This window comes from Ambystoma mexicanum, chromosome 3p (assembly GCF_040938575.1).
Source record: "Ambystoma mexicanum isolate Mex_15411 chromosome 3p, UKY_AmexF1_1, whole genome shotgun sequence".
NCBI classification, from domain to species: Eukaryota; Metazoa; Chordata; class Amphibia; order Caudata; family Ambystomatidae; genus Ambystoma; species Ambystoma mexicanum.
In genome coordinates, this window is record NC_090925.1 from 869846812 (window position 1) to 869867751 (window position 20940).

The window sequence follows — 20940 nt, forward strand, 5'->3', positions numbered from 1 at the left end:
CAGCCCCAGGACCCAGTTGCCCACCCACTCATGCCTCTGGGGTTGTCATGTCGGGCACTGCAACATCTGGCACCACTGACAACCCCCGGTCAGAGAGACAGAGGGGCACCAGCTTCAGTGCCACCGAAGTTGGTGTCCTGGTGGAGCAAGTCCTGGGGCAGTATGATGCCCTCTTCGGAAGTTTCCGCGCCGACAAGGAAGGACGGACTCGGATCTGGACTGACATTGTGACTGCCATCAACGCGGAGGGGGTGGCAGTCCGCGACTTCCAACATGTCAAGAAGCTCTGGGAGGACTTCAGGTGCAGGACCCTGAACAAGGCCCGGCACCTTTTGAAGACAGCGGATGCCAAGGGGCGCCAGGGCCACTTGTCAGAAGATCAGATGAGGGTCCTGGAACGCATATCCCCAGCGCTCCATGTCCAGGTCCTTGAGAGGCAGACCCGTCTGGAGTCGAGCGGTAAGTGTACATGCATCCTGATTGTGAGCTGTGCGGGTGGTGATGTTTCAGTAGTGTGCAGGTTGCACATCTGTTTGTATGGGGTCGAGTATGGCTGGGGGTGTACAGGGCCGTAGGGCTAACACATGCGAGGGCTGTAATGTGTGAGACATGGATGGTGCTTGTGTGTGTAGGCTTGCATGCCAGATGCAGTTGTGTGGGCACACATGTTTGGATGAATGTGTATGTAAGTAGACATGTCCGTGATGTCACGCATGTATGTTGTTTTCAGATGCATGTATCAGCACTGTGTACATGTGCATTTGTGTGTATTTGACAAGGGTGCAACAGTGATGCAACATGGATGCATGCGACAGCGGGATGTGGAAGCCTGATTGGCAGATGTGACATGGATGCCCATCTGTACACTGCGACACTTGGCAGAGGTGTACATATGCATGCAAGTGTGGTGGTGTGTGTACATGTGTGGTGCACTTCCTGTGTTGCATGTGATGTCTGGCTCAGCTTTGCCTGCTCATGCTGTTGTATGGGTATGGATGGTGCTGGCAGTTGCGATATGGCTGTGGTATGGCTCATGTGTGCGAGTTGAAATGACATGTGTGTTGGGGATTCTGATGGCATGTCTGAGGTTTGCCAATGCCACTCATGTACAACTGTCATGTGTGTATGTGTCCATTGTACAGTGCCCTGATGCCTGTGTTTTATTTCTCCCTGCCTGCAGCGTTAACTGATGAAGAGGGCGGAGAAGGTGCCACCGCCAGCCGGAGACGTCGGGGAGTGAGGAGTCCGGTGCCGCGTCCCAGGCCGCAGCTGCCGGGGGGAGGTCCAAGGTGCGGAGGTCCAAGAGGCGGAGGTTGGAGTTGGACTCCTCGGCAGCAGAAGGGGCAGCTGGGACCCCACAGGGCCCAACGGGGGAAGATGGCACGGAGTCATCCAGGTTGGTGGGGGGTTTGGTGGAGGAGGAGGCCATGCAAGCAACAGAGACGGGGTCTGGAGGTGGGGATCCCACTGGTGCTAGTGGTGCAGTGCAGGACCAGGGACAGGAGGCAGCACAGGCCGCCGCGGAGGTGCCTGTGTGCAATCCTGTCCCTGGTCCTGTCCCTGCATCATCTTGCACCAGCAGGGATGCCTACGTCCAGACCCGTTTTCAGGCAGGGATGAGCAAACGACAACTGGCCTTCCTCTGCCTGCGGACGTGGCTATCCAGGTCCGGGTTGAGCCTGTCCTGACTAGTGTGGCGTTGCGTCAACGGGCCATGCAAGGTGACCTGCAGTCTTTTCATGAGGAGACTGCACGTCATCTCGAATGGCTCGTTGACCACGTCAGCCTGCTGGGACAGGTCACCCAGGCCGGATTCCTCTGTTTGATGGGGCTTGCTACGACCCCCTCCTCAACTGAACCCACTACGCGCCAGTCATCCTCCGTGCCATCTTCCCACCCATCAGTCACCTGGGTGCCCTGTGGAGCTGCCTCTGACGGTGCGGCCAGGCTGGTGGAGGTGGCATACCTGCCACAGTCGGGAGTCGGACGTCCAGCAGGGGTGGCCACATCAACGACTGCACCCCAGCCGGCGGAGGATGTGCAGGCAGCAGGAGGCAGTGCACGGGCAGAGGCACAGCAGCAGCAGCAACGTGGTGGGAGCCATGAAGGCTCGGGGCCTTCAACATCGGAGGGGCAGGCATCGTCCGGAGGGCAGGAGGACCCAGGACAGAGTGTCTTCCGTGTGGCAGCGGTTGGACCACGCCATAGATGCGGAGCGGCAGCAGGCGGAAGAGGCACGGCTCACAATGGTCAGGGCGGAGAACTCCATGCAGAGGGCCCTGAGGCAGGCCGAGTGCCTCGAGGCAATCCGCAGGGGGTTGGAGGTGGACACGTCGACGGCCCTGCGGACCCTCTGGGCCATGGAGGAGGACCGCCTCCGGGACATTGAGCAGGAGTTCGATGATGCCCTGGGCCGGGACATCCAAAAGTGAGCCGTCAGACTAGCCTGCTGCCCTTGTACATAGTTATGTAGGTAGTGTTAGGTTTCCTTTGTTTTTTGATTTATTTTGGACCTTTTGGACATTGGCCACATTTTTGTATATAGTTTATTTTATTAGTTAGTGTTGTTAGATAGGTTTCATTTCTTTTGTTGGGATAATGGACCCTGGCCTGTTCGTCTGTACATAGTTCACTGTTGGATTTTATTTTTCTTTCACAATTTACCCATGGAGCAATGGCTTTCAATTATTATTTCCCATTGGATTTGCTTTTGTGGACAGTGACTTTGGACACCATTACTTTGGATTATGATTTTTGGTTTTGCTTTTTTTCACGGACATGCTTCTTTTCATTTTTGTACATTCCCATTTCTGTTTCTTTATTTTTTAATCTATTTATGTTTCCTTTAATACATATTTTTTTATCGAACTTCAATGTGTAGTATCATCTCATTGGTTTCATGCATATCATGATATGGGTTTTGAGATTCACTGACACCCATTGGGTGTATGTGAGGGACATGTGTTTGTTTCGAAACTTGCAATTGGTGTTCTGTCATGTAATTGCCATTTCTGAGTGGGTGGATGCAATACTCGGGTGGGTGTTTTGCATTTGGAGGCTGACCATAGGGACCAGGGATCTAGATTGTGATGACATGTTGGCTGGGGAACATGAGTTGAGGCCTGCTGGCAGGTGCCCCACAGTGCTGGGGGGTGGGGGTGGTGGGGAACATGAGTTGGACATGTATGGGGGCCTGCTGGCAGGTGCCCCACAGTGCTGGGGGGTGGGGGTGGTGGGGAACATGAGTTGGACATGGTTGGGGGCCTGCTGGCAGGTGCCCCACAGTGCTGGGGGGTGGGGGTGGTGGGGAACATGAGTTGGACATGGGTGGGGGCCTGCTGGCAGGTGCCCCACAGTGCTGGGGGGTGGGGGTGGTGGGGAACATGAGCTGGACATGGGTGGGGGCCTGCTGGCAGGTGCCCCACAGTGCTGGGGGGTGGTGGGGAACATGAGTTGGACATGGGTGGGGGCCTGCTGGCAGGTGCCCCACAGTGCTGGGGGGTGGGGGTGGTGGGGAACATGAGTTGGACATGGGTGGGGGCCTGCTGGCAGGTGCCCCGCAATGCTGGGGGTGGGGGTGCAAGGGGACATGAGTTGGTGATCATTAGTGCAAGGAGACATGTGCCTTTGCTGGGGGGCATGCCAATGTTGGGTGGGCTGCCTGCGGGACATGACCAGGGATGCAGGGTAGTCCCCTGTGGTGTGGGGTGCCTGCAGGGGCTGTGGAGGGTGTACAGGGAACACCTGGGAGGACCCACACTGCCAAATCACATGTAGGACTCCCCGGCACCCCTGAAATACACGTACCCTGCTGAAATCGCGTGTAAAACTTTGCGCGCATCCCTGAAATACTAGCACGCAGCCCAATCGCGTGTGAAACTTCCCGCGCACCCCTGAAATACCCGCACGCAGCCCAATCGCGTGTGAAACTTCTCGCGCACCCCTGAAATACACGCGCCCAGGGCAATCGCGTGTGGAACTTCTTGCGCACCTCTGAAATACACGCGCCCAGGCCAAATCGCGTGTGGAACTTCTCGCGCACCCCTGAAATACACGCGCCCAGGCCAATCGCGTGTGGAACTTCTCGCGCCCCCCTGAAATACACGCGCCCAGGCCAATCGCGTGTGAAACTTCTCGCGCACCTCTGAAATACACGCACATGCTCCCCCAGGCCAATCGCGTGTGGAACTTCTCGCGCACCCCTGAAATACATGCGCCCAGGCCAATCGCGTGTGGAACTTCTTGCGCACCTCTGAAATACACGCGCCCAGGCCAAATCGCGTGTGGAACTTCTCGCGCACCCCTGTAATACACGCGCCCAGGCCAATCGCGTGTGGAACTTCTCGCGCACCCCTGAAATACACGCGCCCAGGCCAATCGCGTGTGAAACTTCTCGCTCACCTCTGATATACACGCACACGCTCCCCCAGGCCAGATCGCGTGTGGAACTTCTCGCGCACCTCTGAAATACACGCACATGCTCCCCCAGGCCAATCGCGTGTGGAACTTCTCGCGCACCCCTGAAATACATGCGCCCAGGCCAATCGCGTGTGGAACTTCTTGCGCACCTCTGAAATACACGCGCCCAGGCCAAATCGCGTGTGGAACTTCTCGCGCACCCCTGAAATACACGCGCCCAGGCCAATCGCGTGTGAAACTTCTCGCTCACCTCTGATATACACGCACACGCTCCCCCAGGCCAGATCGCGTGTGGAACTTCTCGCGCACCTCTGAAATACACGCACATGCTCCCCCAGGCCAATCGCGTGTGGAACTTCTCGCGCACCCCTGAAATACATGCGCCCAGGCCAATCGCGTGTGGAACTTCTCGCGCACCCCTGAAATACATGCGCCCAGGCCAATCGCGTGTGGAACTTCTCGCGCACCCCTGAAATACATGCGCCCAGGCCAATCGCGTGTGGAACTTCTCGCGCACCCCTGAAATACACGCGCCCAGGCCAATCGCGTGTGGAACTTCTCGCGCACCCCTGCAATACACGCACACGCTCCCCCAGGCCCGATCGCATGCGAGACTTCTCGCGCACCCCTGAAATACACACACACGCTCCCCCAGGCCAGATCGCGTGTGGAACGTCACGATCGCGTGTAGTACTTCTCGCGCACCCCTGAAATACACGCGCCCAGGCCATTCACGTGTGGAACTTCTCGCGCACCCCTGAAATACACGCACCGAGGCCATTTGCGTGTAATACTTCTCGCGCACCCCTGAAATACACGCACACGCTCCCCCAGGCCAGATCGCGTGTGAAACTTCTCGCGCACGCGTGTTCCTGACACCCGTAATACGCCTTCCCCGCTTTGCGTTTGCTGTTTGCCAGTCCGGTAAACTGGTACAGGGTTGGCGCAGCCCTTTGCGATGGTTTTGCGATCTTGATGGCTTTTCCTTGCGCAAGGGCGTTCTTGGGGGCGTAACTGGCGCTGCTGCAGGGTCGCTGCGCCACTCTGCGCCATGTCTGCTTTTGGAGGCGAGAATCCATGAATACGCTGTGCGCGGAAATTGATTTTATCGCACGCGGCTGGCGCAGACATTTGCACGGGCACGCTGTGCGCCAGCCGCGTGCAACACTTTTGTGAGGAATTACATGAATCGGCCTGTATAGGTGCACAGGCATTTGCTCCCAAATTCTGCCAGTTCCACAGACCGTTATTAACCTTTGGAGTTGACATACTTTTGAAAGGAATGCTGTTGTGTTACAATGCCTTCTAACAGTCATGAGTCTTGACATGGTGAGGAACCATCTTACGATCAAAACAAACAAATCGGCCAATATGGCCTCCAGGAAGAGTAGGAACATTGATAACTTATCATGGTATGTTATTGGGGAGAGCTTGAACATAGTTCATCATGTAATCCATTTGGGCCTTCCTTTGTACTACAAACCACGAGCAGCGGAAATTAGCATTAGATTTCTCACCAAGCTGGCTCCTCTTAAAAGGCTCAAATGATTAAGATTAAAAAAACAATACTGTTTTAACACAATGCTACCTTTAATAACATTTTATAAAGGCAAAGTAATTCCATCATTAACCTAATGCCTTAAGGTAACAAATCCGCCGACCAGGGGCATTTAAATCGCTTGCAAGGTCTTATATAGAAACCATTCTCAAATGTACTTTCTTCTCTTCCCATGGTGCTTATCAGGTATAAGTTAGATCTACAATCTTGGCGATCTATTTGCTTGTCTAAGAAGCTCATGCTCGTTCATAATATTCTGAATCCCCATAATTCATCTTTATATGAAGATCTCAGTAAGACAAAGGAGGTTGCAATCGCTCAATACTCTTGGAGAAACCAAGATGAAGTGCTATGACTGGATTTGTCAAATTAATGACATTTCAACATGTTCACCTTTTAAGGAGTACATTCGAATAACACAAAATTAGAACTCATTACCTAAATATTTATCTATTTTGCCCACATAAGAAATTTAGATGTGTTTTGATGTCCTTTAGATTGAATATTCTTGGAACCCTTGAGAGAGCAGGCAGGCCCCATTGAGGCCTAGAAAGCAGCTTCATTTTTACTTTTAGAATGGTCATTAAAAAAATACATGAACAATGAAGGGAAGATTTATTTATCGGGGTTCTAATGAATTTGAGACTTTGTTACAAGAATATATGTCAAAACGTTTTGCAAAAGGTTTAGCTGTAGAGATTTGGAATTGTGGAATTGTGTATTTATATTGGCCCTCATTATGAGGTTGCCGGTAATACCGGTGGGCTACCGGCAACCTCGACTTGCCGTTTCTGCTGCGCAATGTTACGGGCGGCGGTGGAATGGTAAGTCCCCATTCCCGTGGAACTACAGGCAGACCGGGCCTGCTGGAAGTTCACAGCCCCTACCGGCAAACTCGTAACATTGTTACCAACTTTTTTTTCCTGACCGGGTCACTCGTGATGAGGACTATTGTCTGTGTTGACATTGTGTAAGGTTTAAGAAACTATATCACAAATCGCCCGTTCAGCCTAATCTTCCTCGCCTGAAAATGTTCTATTTCACCTCCCATCTCTTGAACATTTGAACCGTGTAAGGCTCTCCAGATCCTCTGGGTAAGGCCAGCACTAAACAAAAATTCAAATAGAATAACCAAAAAGCATCCACTGGGCATTCTTTCAAAAGATGACATTGAAGTTAAGACTGATAATCCAATGGAGAGGGTTCCTGGCCTCTGCCCAGTCAACACCAACACCCTCCCCTGCCACAGCACTGCCCCTTTGGGCCCTCCCCACTACTGGGCGGCTATGCATCCCACCTATGGGACTCCCCCGCCCTAGCACTTAGCCAACGGTTCCTCCCCTGGCACCCTAAGCACTTTCCTTGCAGGCTCTCACTAGCACTTCCTCCCTCTCTCCCTCCTGCACTTCTTATCATAGCACTTGCATGTCTGAATGCCACAAAGCCTAGTAGGATCACGATTGTATTTTTCTGTCTTTGCCATTTTTGCTATAATGTACTTTCTTCCCCTTGTTCCCTCTCCATTGTGCCTTGTGGAGCCTTGAAACACTATTTTGTTGTATAGGCGCCTAACCATTGCTCAATAAATAAAAAAATAAAGATACGTTGGTACATTGAGAACACCACAGACTCACGACATACATTATGCACTGTGTGGCGAATCAGGAGTATTCGTCCCTTCTCCCCAAGAGGGAGCCACCCCATTTGAAGCTAGGGAAATGAGCCTGCTTCATAAACCCTCCCTAGGGGTCTGGGCCAGTGGGACCACACTGGGAGGGACTCCCGCCACCCCTACCCCCACAGGACAAGGAATCCCATTCCAAAAGGGAACTCCCTATGTAGGACACTTTATCCACATTTGGGACTGCCTCTAGTCCAAAACACTGTCCTTCTGTTTGTCTATAGGCAATGTTGAATCAAGCATGCCATCTGCACGAAAAGGGAATAACCCTTTAAGAAAAGTCTGTATGAAAACTGGACCCCGAGGAGAGGAGAGGATCCCGAGGAGAGGAGAGAGAACTTACACAGGGGAAGCCCCATTACATCACAATGCCATGGAGAGGCGGAGCAAAGCATGGCAGCGGAACCCACAGTCTTCCGAGAAGCAGAGGACGCAATGGGAGATGCTGGAGGCCTGGCGAGGCGGACAGCGGGGAAGCCGTTTTCAGGGTGGGTAGTGAAGAACTGTCCAATAAGGTGGCACTACCAGGGAGGTGCCGTGACGGGCCTGGTTACGGGATAACAACGCAGAAACCTGGAAGACCGGGAGTATAGAATGCTCCCATCTACCGTCATTTACAGAACGCTGGAAGATGCAGAGACGCTGAGATCAGAATGAGCAAAAGGCCAGAAATGAGGAAGCGATAAAGCAGACTAACCCGCCCGAGTGAGTGCTGAGCCTTGTGAGGTCACCCACAACTGGAGTTGCGGGAGGCCGCCAGGAGAGTCTGTAATAAGGAGCAGAGACTGTGATGGCCATAAGGGCAATTAGGGAATAGAGAAACAGCATCACGCGATAACTAAGGAACTGATCAAAACCTAAACAATAAGAATAACTGTGAAGCATTAACCCCTTAACTGCTGATGGTTTTTCCTACCAGTGCTGAGCCCTTTTTTGGACATTTCGTTATGTTGGCATTCAATCCCTTGTAACTTTTCAGTTCAACGTGATATCCTGCCTAAATTCACACTCTTTTCTTCCCACATGTAGGTGGTCCTAACACCACCAAGGATTCGTGCTTTGTTGCGGGGTGTGAGAAAATAACAAAAAAGTTTGTGTTTTTCCTGAAAATGCCAATAAAATGATGTACAAAGAAGCCTGTGATGTTTTCTTGTAAGAGCTGGGACCAAAAGGTTTGCAGTTGTGAATTTGCCATTTTCCAAGCTTTCAAGAACAGGTTGATTGGAAACAAAAAAATATATTTTTCATAAGGGTAACTTCAGTTTTGTGAGAGTAAGGCAATTTTTCCCTTTTTATCTTAATAGGACATGCATGCACGGAATGGAGGAGGAGGGTAGGAAACCTGAATGGGAACACAGAAAGGCATACATTTCTCAAAAGTAGATAAAATTCCAAGTTCAGGAAGGGGTCATTTGGGCAGATCAGGCAAGAGCTATTTACCCATAATTCCCAAAAATTACTGAACAATAAGTATGTGCTGGACATGTTTGCACTGCACCGCTACATTCCCCTTACTCTTCTAGTTAGGAAATCGCAAATTTTTCGTAATGTTTCACAAAACAAGCAATACTACGAGCCAAAAACCAAGCCATGGAACATAGTATTTTTATACTGACGCCTAAAGTGACCTACTTAGCATTTGCAAATAACAAAAACCAATGTGGTGAAGAATACCACATTTTTTGAAAGAACACAGGCTGACCTTTTGATCGAAAGGTTACTTGTGCAGGTCACAAAAGCATGCAGTGCCTAAAGCAGCGACAGAATTAGGGGAAAATTTGGGAAATGAAAGGGTTGTGTAAAAAAGCGCAGTAGGAAATGTATGAAAACGCTATCACAACCAAGAGCAAACAACAAATGTCCTACCTTCCCTCAGGTGTTCTAAAAAATGGTACCTCACGTGTGGGTGCGCAGCCCCTGGCACAAAAGGAAATGGCTAAACCACAAGTATGGCAAATGCTCTGTGAAGTGTGTATTGGGCCTTGTGGGCAGCCCATAGATTTAGGTTCGGGGCATTACTCCCACAAACGAAACCCAGGAACCACATACATTTTCAAAAATAAGACTCATGTGGGAATTCAAATACACCTAGCAAGTACTGTTGGCGCAAGAATTTCCGACACAGAATGCACAGCAATTATGAAAAAGCAGAAGAAATACAGTATTTTGAGATATTTGTTATGAGAAAACACTGAACTGCTCAGAAAACAGTGCACAACCTTCTCACATTGGCACAGGTGTCCCGATAAAAATGGTACCTCACATATGTGGGTCTACTGGCCTGGGCCAAAGGGAAAGGGCTAAACTGCCAGCATGGAAATATTCAGTGAAGAGCATATTTGGGCTTGCAGCAAGCACATGCATTGAGGGCTCTGGCATCACAACCACCAAGGAAAGGTTGGAGCCCGATGCAGTTTTGAAAAGGAGAAACCCAGGGGAATCCAAATACATGTTGATTACAGAAGAATTTGTCATCCAGAAAGCACAGCAAATAGGACAAGTTGGAAACATACAATCTTTGATGAATTAGCCATTTGAGAGCCACAGAAACAGATGGGGAACAAAATAATTGTTATCGTGGCCACATTCCCACAGGTGTCCCGTTGAAAACGGTACCTCATGTGTGGGTGCACTGGCCTGGGTGCAAAGGGAAAAGGCTAAACCACTAATACACCAAATGCCCTGAGAAGATCAAATCCATACTGTATTGGCATTGTGGCCAACCCACAGATTTGGACCTGGGGTGTCGCAGCCACCAAGAAAAACAGGGAACCCCATGCATTTCTGAAAAGAAGACACCCGTGGGAATACAAAGAGGCATCACTTGCATGAATCGCGCTAAAATATCTTACCCAGAATGCACTGTGCAATGTGACAACAAATGCACTGTTTTCACATTTTCCCACTGAGAAAGGACCGAACCGCTTGCAAAGCACCTTCCCATGTTCAAACAGATGTCCCGATAAAAACAAGACCTCACATGCGTGGGTGTGCTTAACTGGGTGGGAAAGAAAAAGGGTCGACCCTCCCCAAGCCCAGTGGCAATCCCGGGGAGCCCCGGCAGGGTGCCCATCCCTTCCCAAAGGGAAAAGCCATAACGCAGCCCGGCCAGTGCTCCGATGTGCGTCGACCATCCTCAAGTCCACTGGCTGTCCCAGGGAGCCCTGGTGGGGTCCCCGTCCCTCCCCTGAGGGAAGAGCTGTAATGTAGTCCAGGCACAGCTCCAGGATGGCCTGGGGTGCTGTCGCCGGCCTTGGGCGACTGCCTCGCACGTGCGTCGACCATCCCCAAGCCCAGTGGCTGTCCCCAGGGAGCCCCGGTGAGGTCCCTGTCCCTCCCCAGAGGGAAAAGCTCCAGCGTGGCCCAGCTAGAGCTCCAGGACAGCCAGGGCTGCTGCCCCGGCCTTTGGCGCCCGTCTCCCATGTGGGTTGAGCGTCCCCCAAGCCCAGCAGTGGTCCTGGGGAGCCCCAGCGGGTCCCTGTCCCTCACCGGATGGAAAAGCTCAAACGCAGCCCGACCATGTCTCCAGGAAGGCCTCCCTACTCCAGCCAGCCAAGCTGTGTTTCCTGGGAAACCCCAGTGGAGGCCTGTCCCTCCCTGGAAGGAAAAGCTATAATGCGGCCCGGCCAGAGCTCCAGGACAGCCGGGGGTGTCGCCCCTGGCCTTGGGCACCAGTCTCCACTGTAGGTCGAACCCCCCTGCCCCTGCCCAGCAGCGGTACCAGGGAGCCCGGTGGGGTCCCTATCCCTCCCTGGAAGGAAAAGCTCTATGACAGCCTGGCCAGGCTTTTGGGTGGCCGGGGGTGCTACCCCAGACCATGCCTTGTACGTGTGTAGACAGCCCCCAGCAGTGCGGCAGGCCTGGGGAGCTATGCCGTGGTCCCCATCCCTCCCCCGGAGGGAAAAGCTGAAAGCGCCCAGCCAGAGCTCCAGGACGGCAATATCAACTTTAACCCTCCCCAGGTGCAGATTGGCAGGTTATGCTGCCGATTTGCCCCAAGGGGGGCAAACATTGCATTCCCCATCCCTTTTGGGTGCAAAGGGGGAGAGGACTGCTTATCTGCTAAGTGACACCCACCCAACTCCCTTAAAAGGAAACCCTGGGGGTCTAGTGGACATTGCTGCTCACTAGGAGTGGCAAAATGGTAGCATATACCCCAAATTTTGCTCCCCCCCCAGGGAAGCAGCAAGGATTTGTACCTCCTTCTGGTGTTTCCTGGGAGCCCCCTGCTGCCCCCAAGTTTGTCAATCTGTTTACACTGATATGTTGTTTTGCCTTCCTTGGGGGCAAATCGGTGCAAAACAGAACCCCATCTGCACCCAAAGAAGGCGAAACACCATTGTGTCACCTTTGTGGTAATTTATGGGGTGGGTGTGGAGGGCCGTTTTGTCCCTGGGGGTCCACGGAATCATTTCCCTGGTGGCCTAGTGGTCCTTGCTGCTTCACCAGGGTGGCAACATGGGCATGGGACCTTAACTCCAATTATGCCCCCCTCCCCCGCACCGCCCATGGAAGCAGCAAGGATGTCCACCTCCTTGAGGGGATTTGCTGGAGGACTGGCTCACAGAGCCAGCCCCCTGATGCCACCAAGTGTGCCACTGTACATGAAGTGCAATGTTGTTTTGCCTTCTTTGGGAGCAGATCGCTGCAAACCAGCACCAACTTGCCCCCCAAATAAGGCAAAACAACAATCTTGTTGGCATTTATTAGGGTGGGGATGGGACCCACACTCCCAAAACATTTTCCTGGTGACCTAGTGGTCCTTGCTGCTTCTGAGAGGTGGCAAAATGGGGCCAGACCCTCAATTTGCCTCCCAAGGAAGCAGCAAGGATCTTCCCCTTCTTAGGGGTCTCCAGGGGGGAGCTGGTTTCTATTTTTGCACAGGGCCCTGATGCCCCCAAAGTTGCCACTAAATACATAGTAGCATGTTCTTTTGCCTTCCCCAGGGGCAAAATCAGTGGAAAAAAACACAACTTTATCCCCAAAGAAGGCAAAACAAAATTTTGCCAACTTTGTGACAATTTTGAGGGTGGAGTTGTGGGCTCATTTTGTCTGTGGGGGCCCCCAACCCCAAACTCAATTCCGTGGTGGCCCAGTGGTTATTGGTGGTCTGCTAAGGGAGGGCCGTGTGTTCAGTGTGAACTGCGGCAGACTTGCAATCTCGTCCTCCGAAGTTAATTGGTTAAGAAAGTGGAGACAAAAAGCCTGGGAGAGAGAAAGAACCTTAGGAGATAATTCAGAGAGATAAGTGCTGAAGAGTGGGGAGACCACTTAACGAGAAGTTATAGCACATGCTGTGAGTTAAGAATACAGAATGAGATAAACAAGGAGAAGAGTTCATTAAGGAGACCCCACAGCTGGGGAGCTCGCAAAGCAGATAAAGCAAGTGGCCACCATAAAGGGATAGGAAGATGTTTGAGAGCCTATCCGAAGGAGAAACAAGATAAGGGTCATATGGTCTGGAAGGCACAATCCATGAAAAGTTGGGAAGAGCTACATGAGCTGGTGAACAAAACCCTAAAACCATACCAGAAAATAAAAAATCACCATAAGGAGCTGCTTTTCCAAACAGACATTTGCCCATGGAAGAGTTCTACTGAATTAGAAAACGCTCAAGGAATGTCTCAAGATAAAAGGCAAAGGGGAGGCCACCAGAAGAGAGTCATTCTTTTGCCTTACCTTAATTGTTAGTTATTAGTGGTAGGGTCAGGTAGATTTAGGTTTGGAATGAGGACATTTTGGTTTTTGACTTCCTGACGGCAAACAAGCGCTTTTAGTTTGATTTAGTAGAGTAGGGAATTGCCCTATAGTGATACAGCAATATCTGCCTTTTCTTTCTTATTTAAATAAAAGAACCTCAAAATGTCCATGTTGTGTGACTCCTCCTTCTGACCCACCACAACGGATATTATTGAAAAGGAGTATCTTTATATCGATTTGAGTACAATGCAGGAGTTCATGAAGGGAGGGAAATGGGGACTAGGGGTATGAGTGCATTTTCACGAGTGACATTTTTAATGGAGAGATAGCTTTTGTATGCCTGGTGAATTCCAGCAGGCGCCCTTGATGAACCACTTGCAGCACCCATTTGTCTGTTATGTTGCGCCAGTAATGGGCGTAGCGTGTCACCTTCCCTCCTATTCGTATTACGCAGCTGTTGTCGTCCCGCTTACGGCTTCACCCTACCCTTTTGGGTGCCGGAGGATCCTCTTTTTTGTTTTATTTTTAGAAACAAACACAGTACAGGCATTATATGCATATAACAACAACTTACTACTCTGATATGGATGTCGCCTGCAACCTCCCACCCCAAAACTCCCCCCACCCCTTCAACAGCCTATGTCCCCTATGTCTCTTCTTGACCTTGTGCGCTTGAGTTGTGCCTTCTATGCCAATTTCCAACGCTCACCAAAAGATTCACTTGGCTCCTTCTTCTGTCTTAGTAGCAGTGCCTGCTGAGGCTTGCAGTTCGTGTAATAATTGTCTCCAGGAATTGAAATCCGTGTTTTGCTCTCCTTGGCCAATTCGGGCGGCTTCCTGCCCCACCACAGTCTCTGTTAGTGTCCATTTCTGGAGATCTTTCTAAGCTGAAGATGCCCAAATGAGACCAACACTGCAGAAGCTATGATCCGACGTGAAGATAATCCAGGCATGAAGCTTGGATCTAAAGTCGAGGTCCCGCAGGAATAATGTCCGGATTGTGGGCTGTGATGAATCCTATGGAATCATCACTGATCCCCAGCCTAAAGTCTCCTACCATTTGGCCAGGGAAGGGCAGTCGCTAAATGAACCCAACCTTTAGGGTTGTAAGGAAGGCATGGTATCAAACAGTAAGACTGACACAAGTGATCACAGTTCAAGGGTGTTTTTATTGAACTTCAATTGGTTTTGAAAAACGCCTATTTAATCCTAAATCTAAAGATGGGAGCAAGCTACGACCATCAAATAATAATAACGCAGTCCTAGTGGTGTCTTGTCAAAATAAAAGGGCCTATACTAATAAACCTACTGCCAATCCTAACCTCTAAATACAAATAGTGTGGGAAACAATGTTATGCAAAAAAAAGTATTCGAGAACTGATAGGTCAGGAAATCTGAGCCATTGGCTCCCCTTCCCCAGGTTTTCAGCACGGAAAAAGGCAGCACACTCGTGCTTAGCACACTGCTCAGAACCACTTTAACACAAAGTTCTAAGACAATGTTCTCAGGATTTTCACGTACACAATTTCTCGGGTGATTCACTGTTCACCCTGGGTCCCCCTTCACTGGGCTCAGACCCATTTTGACACAAAATCTTCAATTAGTCTCCCTCTACCGGGCTCGGACCAATTTATCTACTTAACACAAACTTTCTTTACTGTATCAACATCGAAGACTTTCGACTGTGCGCAGGATTTTGTTTGACCCGTCGCAGTACCAGTTTGGTTCACAGTTCTTTATAACTCTTTAACTTTTGTCACTTCTCAGCTGGATACCTTACAGAGACCTTCGAATGAGCACACATGCGGTGCGAGACCACTCTGTCAGAGGTATCATATCTTTGTTTCAAAGTTCAATCACTCATCAGCAGTTCAACTTTATTTGCGTCTTTTATCACACGTATTTCAAATAATGTTTGTTCCAGCGTTCACTATACAATGTTGCCGCTTGCAACCTTGGCTTCAACACGGACTGGTTTTGTATCGGTCTCCCCAACTCACCAGCTGTGTTGACTTCATTGAAGCTGCTTTGTTCTTGGAGTCAAGGATGGTACCACGGCAGCTGTCGAATCTCCCCGCCTTGATTACGGACTCGGGAGGGTCCGCGATATCTCTGACGCACAATGCAGGATTCTTCAGCCTGGTTTCCTGGTCTTACACTTTCTACTCTCAAGGGTTCTTGAAAGTAACGGTTCTTTGTCAGAGAGGTCAAGGGAATTTCCCTCCTTGCGATCCCCTCCTGTTCTGCAGTCTTTCGTCTCTCCTTGAGCTGCTGTCTCAAAACTGCTGATTCCTTGTGTGCTTTGCCTCGCTCAGAGTATGCCATCTTGCCCCGCTTTTTATCCGTGTGGGAAAGCTTAATGGGAGTCAGGTGTATGTAATAGTCAGTAATTGCCTGACCATTGTATTGGGACACACAGCAGGTATACTGCTCTCGATGTTAGTCTTTTCTCCCATAGCGGGCTGTCCGTGTTGAAGTGTTTGTGTTGTAAAATGGAGGGTGGGATGTAGAGTTCCTAGCTATCCTACCTGGTATGACGGGGTGTCATAGGTGTTGCAGGAAAGCGGATACAACAAAATCTATTTTGAATATCTTTGGCTAGAATTGCATTTTCTATACTATTGAATGAAAAGGTAAAATATGATATGTTCGTACAATATTGTGCTTTGATTTATATAAAAGGAGGTCACCATGAATTCTTCATGAAGATGAATTGTAGATGTGTATGAAAGTTGGGAGCAACCATTTATTGAATCATGTTGTGAGGAACCAAAGTGAGTCCTCACTTCTTTCCCCCCTGTATCCTCCTCTGAGGTGGCCAGGGAAAGGCCATCGCTTTTGGAATCCCGGCCCTGGGGGTGGATATGCGAGGGAGGGTCACATGGGTGGAGGGAAATTTGGGAGTGGGGAGAAGACATCCTTAGGTGAGACATGGTATCCCCCTTTCCCTTGTCAGATTGAACCGTCTATCCCGCAAACCTTTGTAGGCTACTGTCAGCCATTTCTAGTTTCTTCCATGCAAACTGTTCCTCAGAAACAACACCTAAACACTGGGACGAGGAAGAGACCCATCAGGAAGAAACATCCTTATTGGGTTGAAATAAATACATATCAGCCTTATCTTGTTAATAGGACACAGGTCAGCCTTCTATTGTTATAAACACAGACACATCAGTCAGGCACTAAGACAAAGAGGAGACAATACGAAAGCTATACATACTGCCTTTTTTAACTCGGACCTCCCCACCACCAATATGGTACTGAGACGAAGAGGACAACCAGAAAAACACATCCTCATTGTTATTAATATTGACACACCAGCCCGTTTTTGTAAAAATAGACACTTTCAGCCCCAGCTGTGTACTGGGAAGAGGAGGAGGAGAACAAAAGGAAAGCAGGACTACCATTTCAGAGTGGTGAGGGGGCTAGTTCATTTGGAGTTTTTGGAATCATGGAGGTGGGAACCTTAAAAGCAGAGTCAGCTGTAGAAAGAGGGACATCTGCTGAGGCCCAGGCGGTAGCTGGGAAAGCAACTTCAGGTCAGCTGTGTTGCAAGCAGAACGCACAAGACCCGTGTGTGAATGCCGAGTGGATGCAGAAGGAAGCAAAGTAGTGCTGGAAGCCGGTAGCAGCCCGCACAAGGGAGACCGGTGTGACCGAGCGAAGTGGTCATGGGAATCCTAACCTGCAGGTGGAGCCTTGCCGGGGAGTCATGCTACACAGAGCCGCTGGGAGAGAAAGACAAGGTAACGCAAGGGCATGCAGAGACCTGTGGCGGCAGATAACTCGGAATGCCGTAAACTCCGACATGTGTGTGGGAAACACTGGGTTGACAGGTAGATGTGCAATGAGCATTATTCTGAATTCCGAACCAAACAGAAACCTTTGCAAGTGCTTCTGAATATCGCGCAGTGCAATTACAAGCACTTTTTAATAACAAACTGAAAGTCATTTTTGAATATCGCCCAGAGAAATTCCAAGCACTTTTGAATAACAAACAAACAGAGAGTCACTTAAAACGCTCAACAGAGCAAAATCAACGTTTGAGCACTCGTGAGTGGAGTGAAAATTAACTGATACCACAAATGGTATTTCATGAAATACAAGTGTTGGCAAAGGCACGAAAACACACGGAAGGGTACAGTGTCAGGAACCAGATATTGGCCAAAGCCAAAAGGAACTGCATGTTGTCAGCAAACATGGTAGGTGCCAGGAGAAGCCAAGAAAGGGGACTCAGTTGTGTGACCTGTAATCGGTGGACCATGTGATCTAACAACTGCGCCTAGACTGAGTGACTAATGCACAAAATAGTATTGATGAAACGCAGACAAGAAAGGGTTATCGGTTGCGTGACCTGCAATGGGTGGACAATGTGGTCCAACAACTGCACCTAGACCAGGAGCTCTATATGGAGAAGTCATTGAAAGTATCCAAGGAGAAGTTTAGGTTTTTGGCAATAATCCTTTAATGTGAATTTTGAAACCCAGAAATGTATCTGTTTGTGTGAACTGGTGAAAAGAAACAATATCAAAAGGACCGTGAAGAGTCCCAAGGAACTGTATTGTTTTGAGAAAGCTAGAAGCTGTAAACTCTTGGGGAAAGGCATCCCAGTTTTTTGTGAACTATTCTGAACTTGGGCAAGGGGAGGCTGATTTTAAGCCAAGAGCTGGAAGAAGCTTGTAACTTTATCTTGAACACTATTCATTTTGATGCTGACATACCTACACATTGCATTCAGTTAGTTGTGAGGGCAAGTATAGGTTTTGGACAAAGACTGACACTTCATTTAGACTTCCTGACACATACTATTCTTTAGGTAGGGAAAGCCCACCCTAGCATAGGGCAAGTTAGGCCTTACTCCATCCTGATTTTTAGTTAATAAAGTATTTTTGTAAAAGAACGTGAACCTGTTGTCTGTGTGTGACTCATGATGCCTCCACAATGTGAAAAGGAGTTGGGTAGCCTCCCACAAACAAATGTAAATGTTTTTCTGAACCATTAGCTTATATACACAGCGTTGGCCAGTATTTAATGTTCTCATAGGTACTATTGGTTAGAAATACCTTAGGGTAGCTTTACGCTTTTCAGAAAGGCTCCATAAGAAAGATGAAAAGAAAAATTCACTAACTTTTTCGATTATTTAATATTTTTGAAATGTTTTCTTATAAGGACTACAGAACACCATTTTTTGTTCATCTTAAAAAACCCTTCTGAAACTTATAACTGTACATGAGAACAGCATGGAGACTCCTGAGCAGCATGATGGGTGACATGATGCCAACCGTGTCAACAACTATGGACCTAAAGTTTAATATTACCAAAGTACATGGTCATTGTAAGGCTTGTTTAGAAACAACATTTCTAAACAGTTGTTTTTCCAGTTGGAGCAAATATATACAACTGATTCGGGGAACCCACTCTAGAACACGTGACATATAACTGACCGTGGGAGAAACATGGAGATTCCAAATGGATTCATTCGCCCCCCATATGCCTTTGTCTTTCGCCTCATACGCCAACACTTTGCCAAGCCCACAAACAAAAACATTTTGACTTGTATATATAATTGTTCCTGTAATGACAATTACTGGAAACCAATGTAGGCCTTCTTCTAGTCTAAACAGGGATCATCCTAGTGTGTGCCGATATATGTTCATCTCTGCAAAGACCTCTTCAACCTACACCCCAGGGCCTCTAAAGAGACATAAAAAGAGTCCAGTAGAAAAACAACAAGCTGAAACACAGAAGCAAACATTTTAAACAAGTGACAATGGTAAAAAAGTGCATAGCAAATTGTGCACCCATACTTCAAACTCCTCCTGGCTGAAGATGAGGTTCAGCTGCTTCTCCAGGACCTCTCGCTCTGCACTAGTCTTTTCCATTGCATTCAGTGCCTCCTCCCCAAACTCGCGTTTCAACGTGGCTCCAATCTTCTCCCCAGGATCCACCATTCCCTACAAGGAAACAGTTCTTTCAATGGTGCTAAACTGGGACACATGGAAAAATAATGTAGCTGAGGTCCAACATCTGTTCTACAACTAGAAATTAATCTGCAATGAGCCACATTTCAGGTGCTTAGCACAATTCACCTAATCATGCTTGAATTGTCACCAGGGAGACTAGAAAATAAAGAGCACAATTGTCAACCATATATGCGATCCCTCCATAGCGAGAGATAGCAAATTATAAAGAATGACTAAACTGTGCTCATCTGACTAAAGTAACTCCCTTCAGAGATGGGCAGGAATGGGATGCAGATTAAACTTTATTTTCACATGTGTTGAAGTATGATGTTCCACAAAACGAAATACAACAGTCTGGGCCTCATTACGAGGTAGGCGGAATGTGTTCAACGGCACGGGTAATGGTGCCGGTAAACCCATTCCGCCCTGTTACAAGGTTCCCTTGCGGGACCCGCTCAGAACATCTGCTCAGACCAGACGTCCTTTGTGGGTCCCGCAAGGGGACCAGGGAGCTAATAACGGGCCTGTTATTAACGGGCCCGTTATTAGCTCCATCCCCATTCCCATTGAGCCCTATGGGGGCTCGAATGGGAATGGGGATGGGTTTTTTGAATGAGGAATGACTGGGTCCTCTAAGGTTGGAATGACCAGGTAAATCCTCATTCAAGGAACCCGGACCTGGACATTTTTGGTGGCAGCCATGGCGCTAACAGAACCATGGCTACCTCCAAACTCGTAATGCGGCCCTCTGTTTTTTATTAGAAAGCAGAAGCCAGAGGATGAAGTATTTCAGGAACTCATGCCTAAATATTTCTTTTACTCCAATGCCTGCATCTAAAGAACTTTGTATGCACGTATATATTTTTATTATATATGAAGGTAGCATATTCCATTTGGGCAAAGTTACACATGCCACAAGGCCACATAGTAACAATTGCTGGAAGTACAAACTTCACCTCCAGTTCAGAGCCACATCAGCAAGTCCTGGTGAGTGTGCAAATTAGCTCAAATGCAAGCGTTTCAGGTGGAAGGGTTTTTTCAAGTCTGTTTACACTCACCATAATTTAACTGGAAGCTTTTGAGAAAGCTTGGTACATTTCGATGACATTTTTGTATGGAATTACAGCAAAGCACAACATCAGAAAGTGAAAATATTTCAGCTCTAGTTTATCGAAGTGAATAATTTTTTAAATAGTAAGACTCTGGGTGTATTAGGAGGTATTGAGACTATTTAAATGCACTCTATTTTATTCTTGCACAAACATTGTATTGTATGCATTGCACCTATTTTAACGTCATAAAAACTGTGGTCATTACTTCTTATTTTTACTAGTAACTTTGGCATTGTTTTGTCATATTTTTAATGTGTGTACTGTACATAACTATGTTGCTGCTTTTATGGATATCAGCCGAAATAAAGCATACATTTAAATTGAAAACAGTATTTGTAACAGCATGCCCGTGACAGATCAGAAGGGGAGGAACTGAAATGCACTCCAACCAATGCTGTGGGAAACTCATCTTTCACACACAGGACGATTGAACAAGTTACTTACCTGAAACTGTTGTTCTCCAGCATGGGTCTGGCATGGATTCACATGCTCATGAATATTCCCCGT

The 20940-nt window shown here is 48.7% G+C and overlaps 1 protein-coding gene across 6 annotated transcripts in view; it reads right to left on the bottom strand.

Annotated features, from left to right (window-relative positions):
* Window positions 1-20940, bottom strand: part of NUDT9 (nudix hydrolase 9) — a 255056-nt gene that overhangs the window by 20828 nt on the left and 213288 nt on the right. For all 6 annotated transcript variants that reach the window (XM_069652050.1, XM_069652045.1, XM_069652046.1 and 3 more), the window contains one exon: window positions 19166-19312. In XM_069652050.1, the coding sequence (XP_069508151.1) occupies window positions 19166-19312 (147 nt within the window). The remainder of the gene's footprint in view (window positions 1-19165; window positions 19313-20940) is intronic.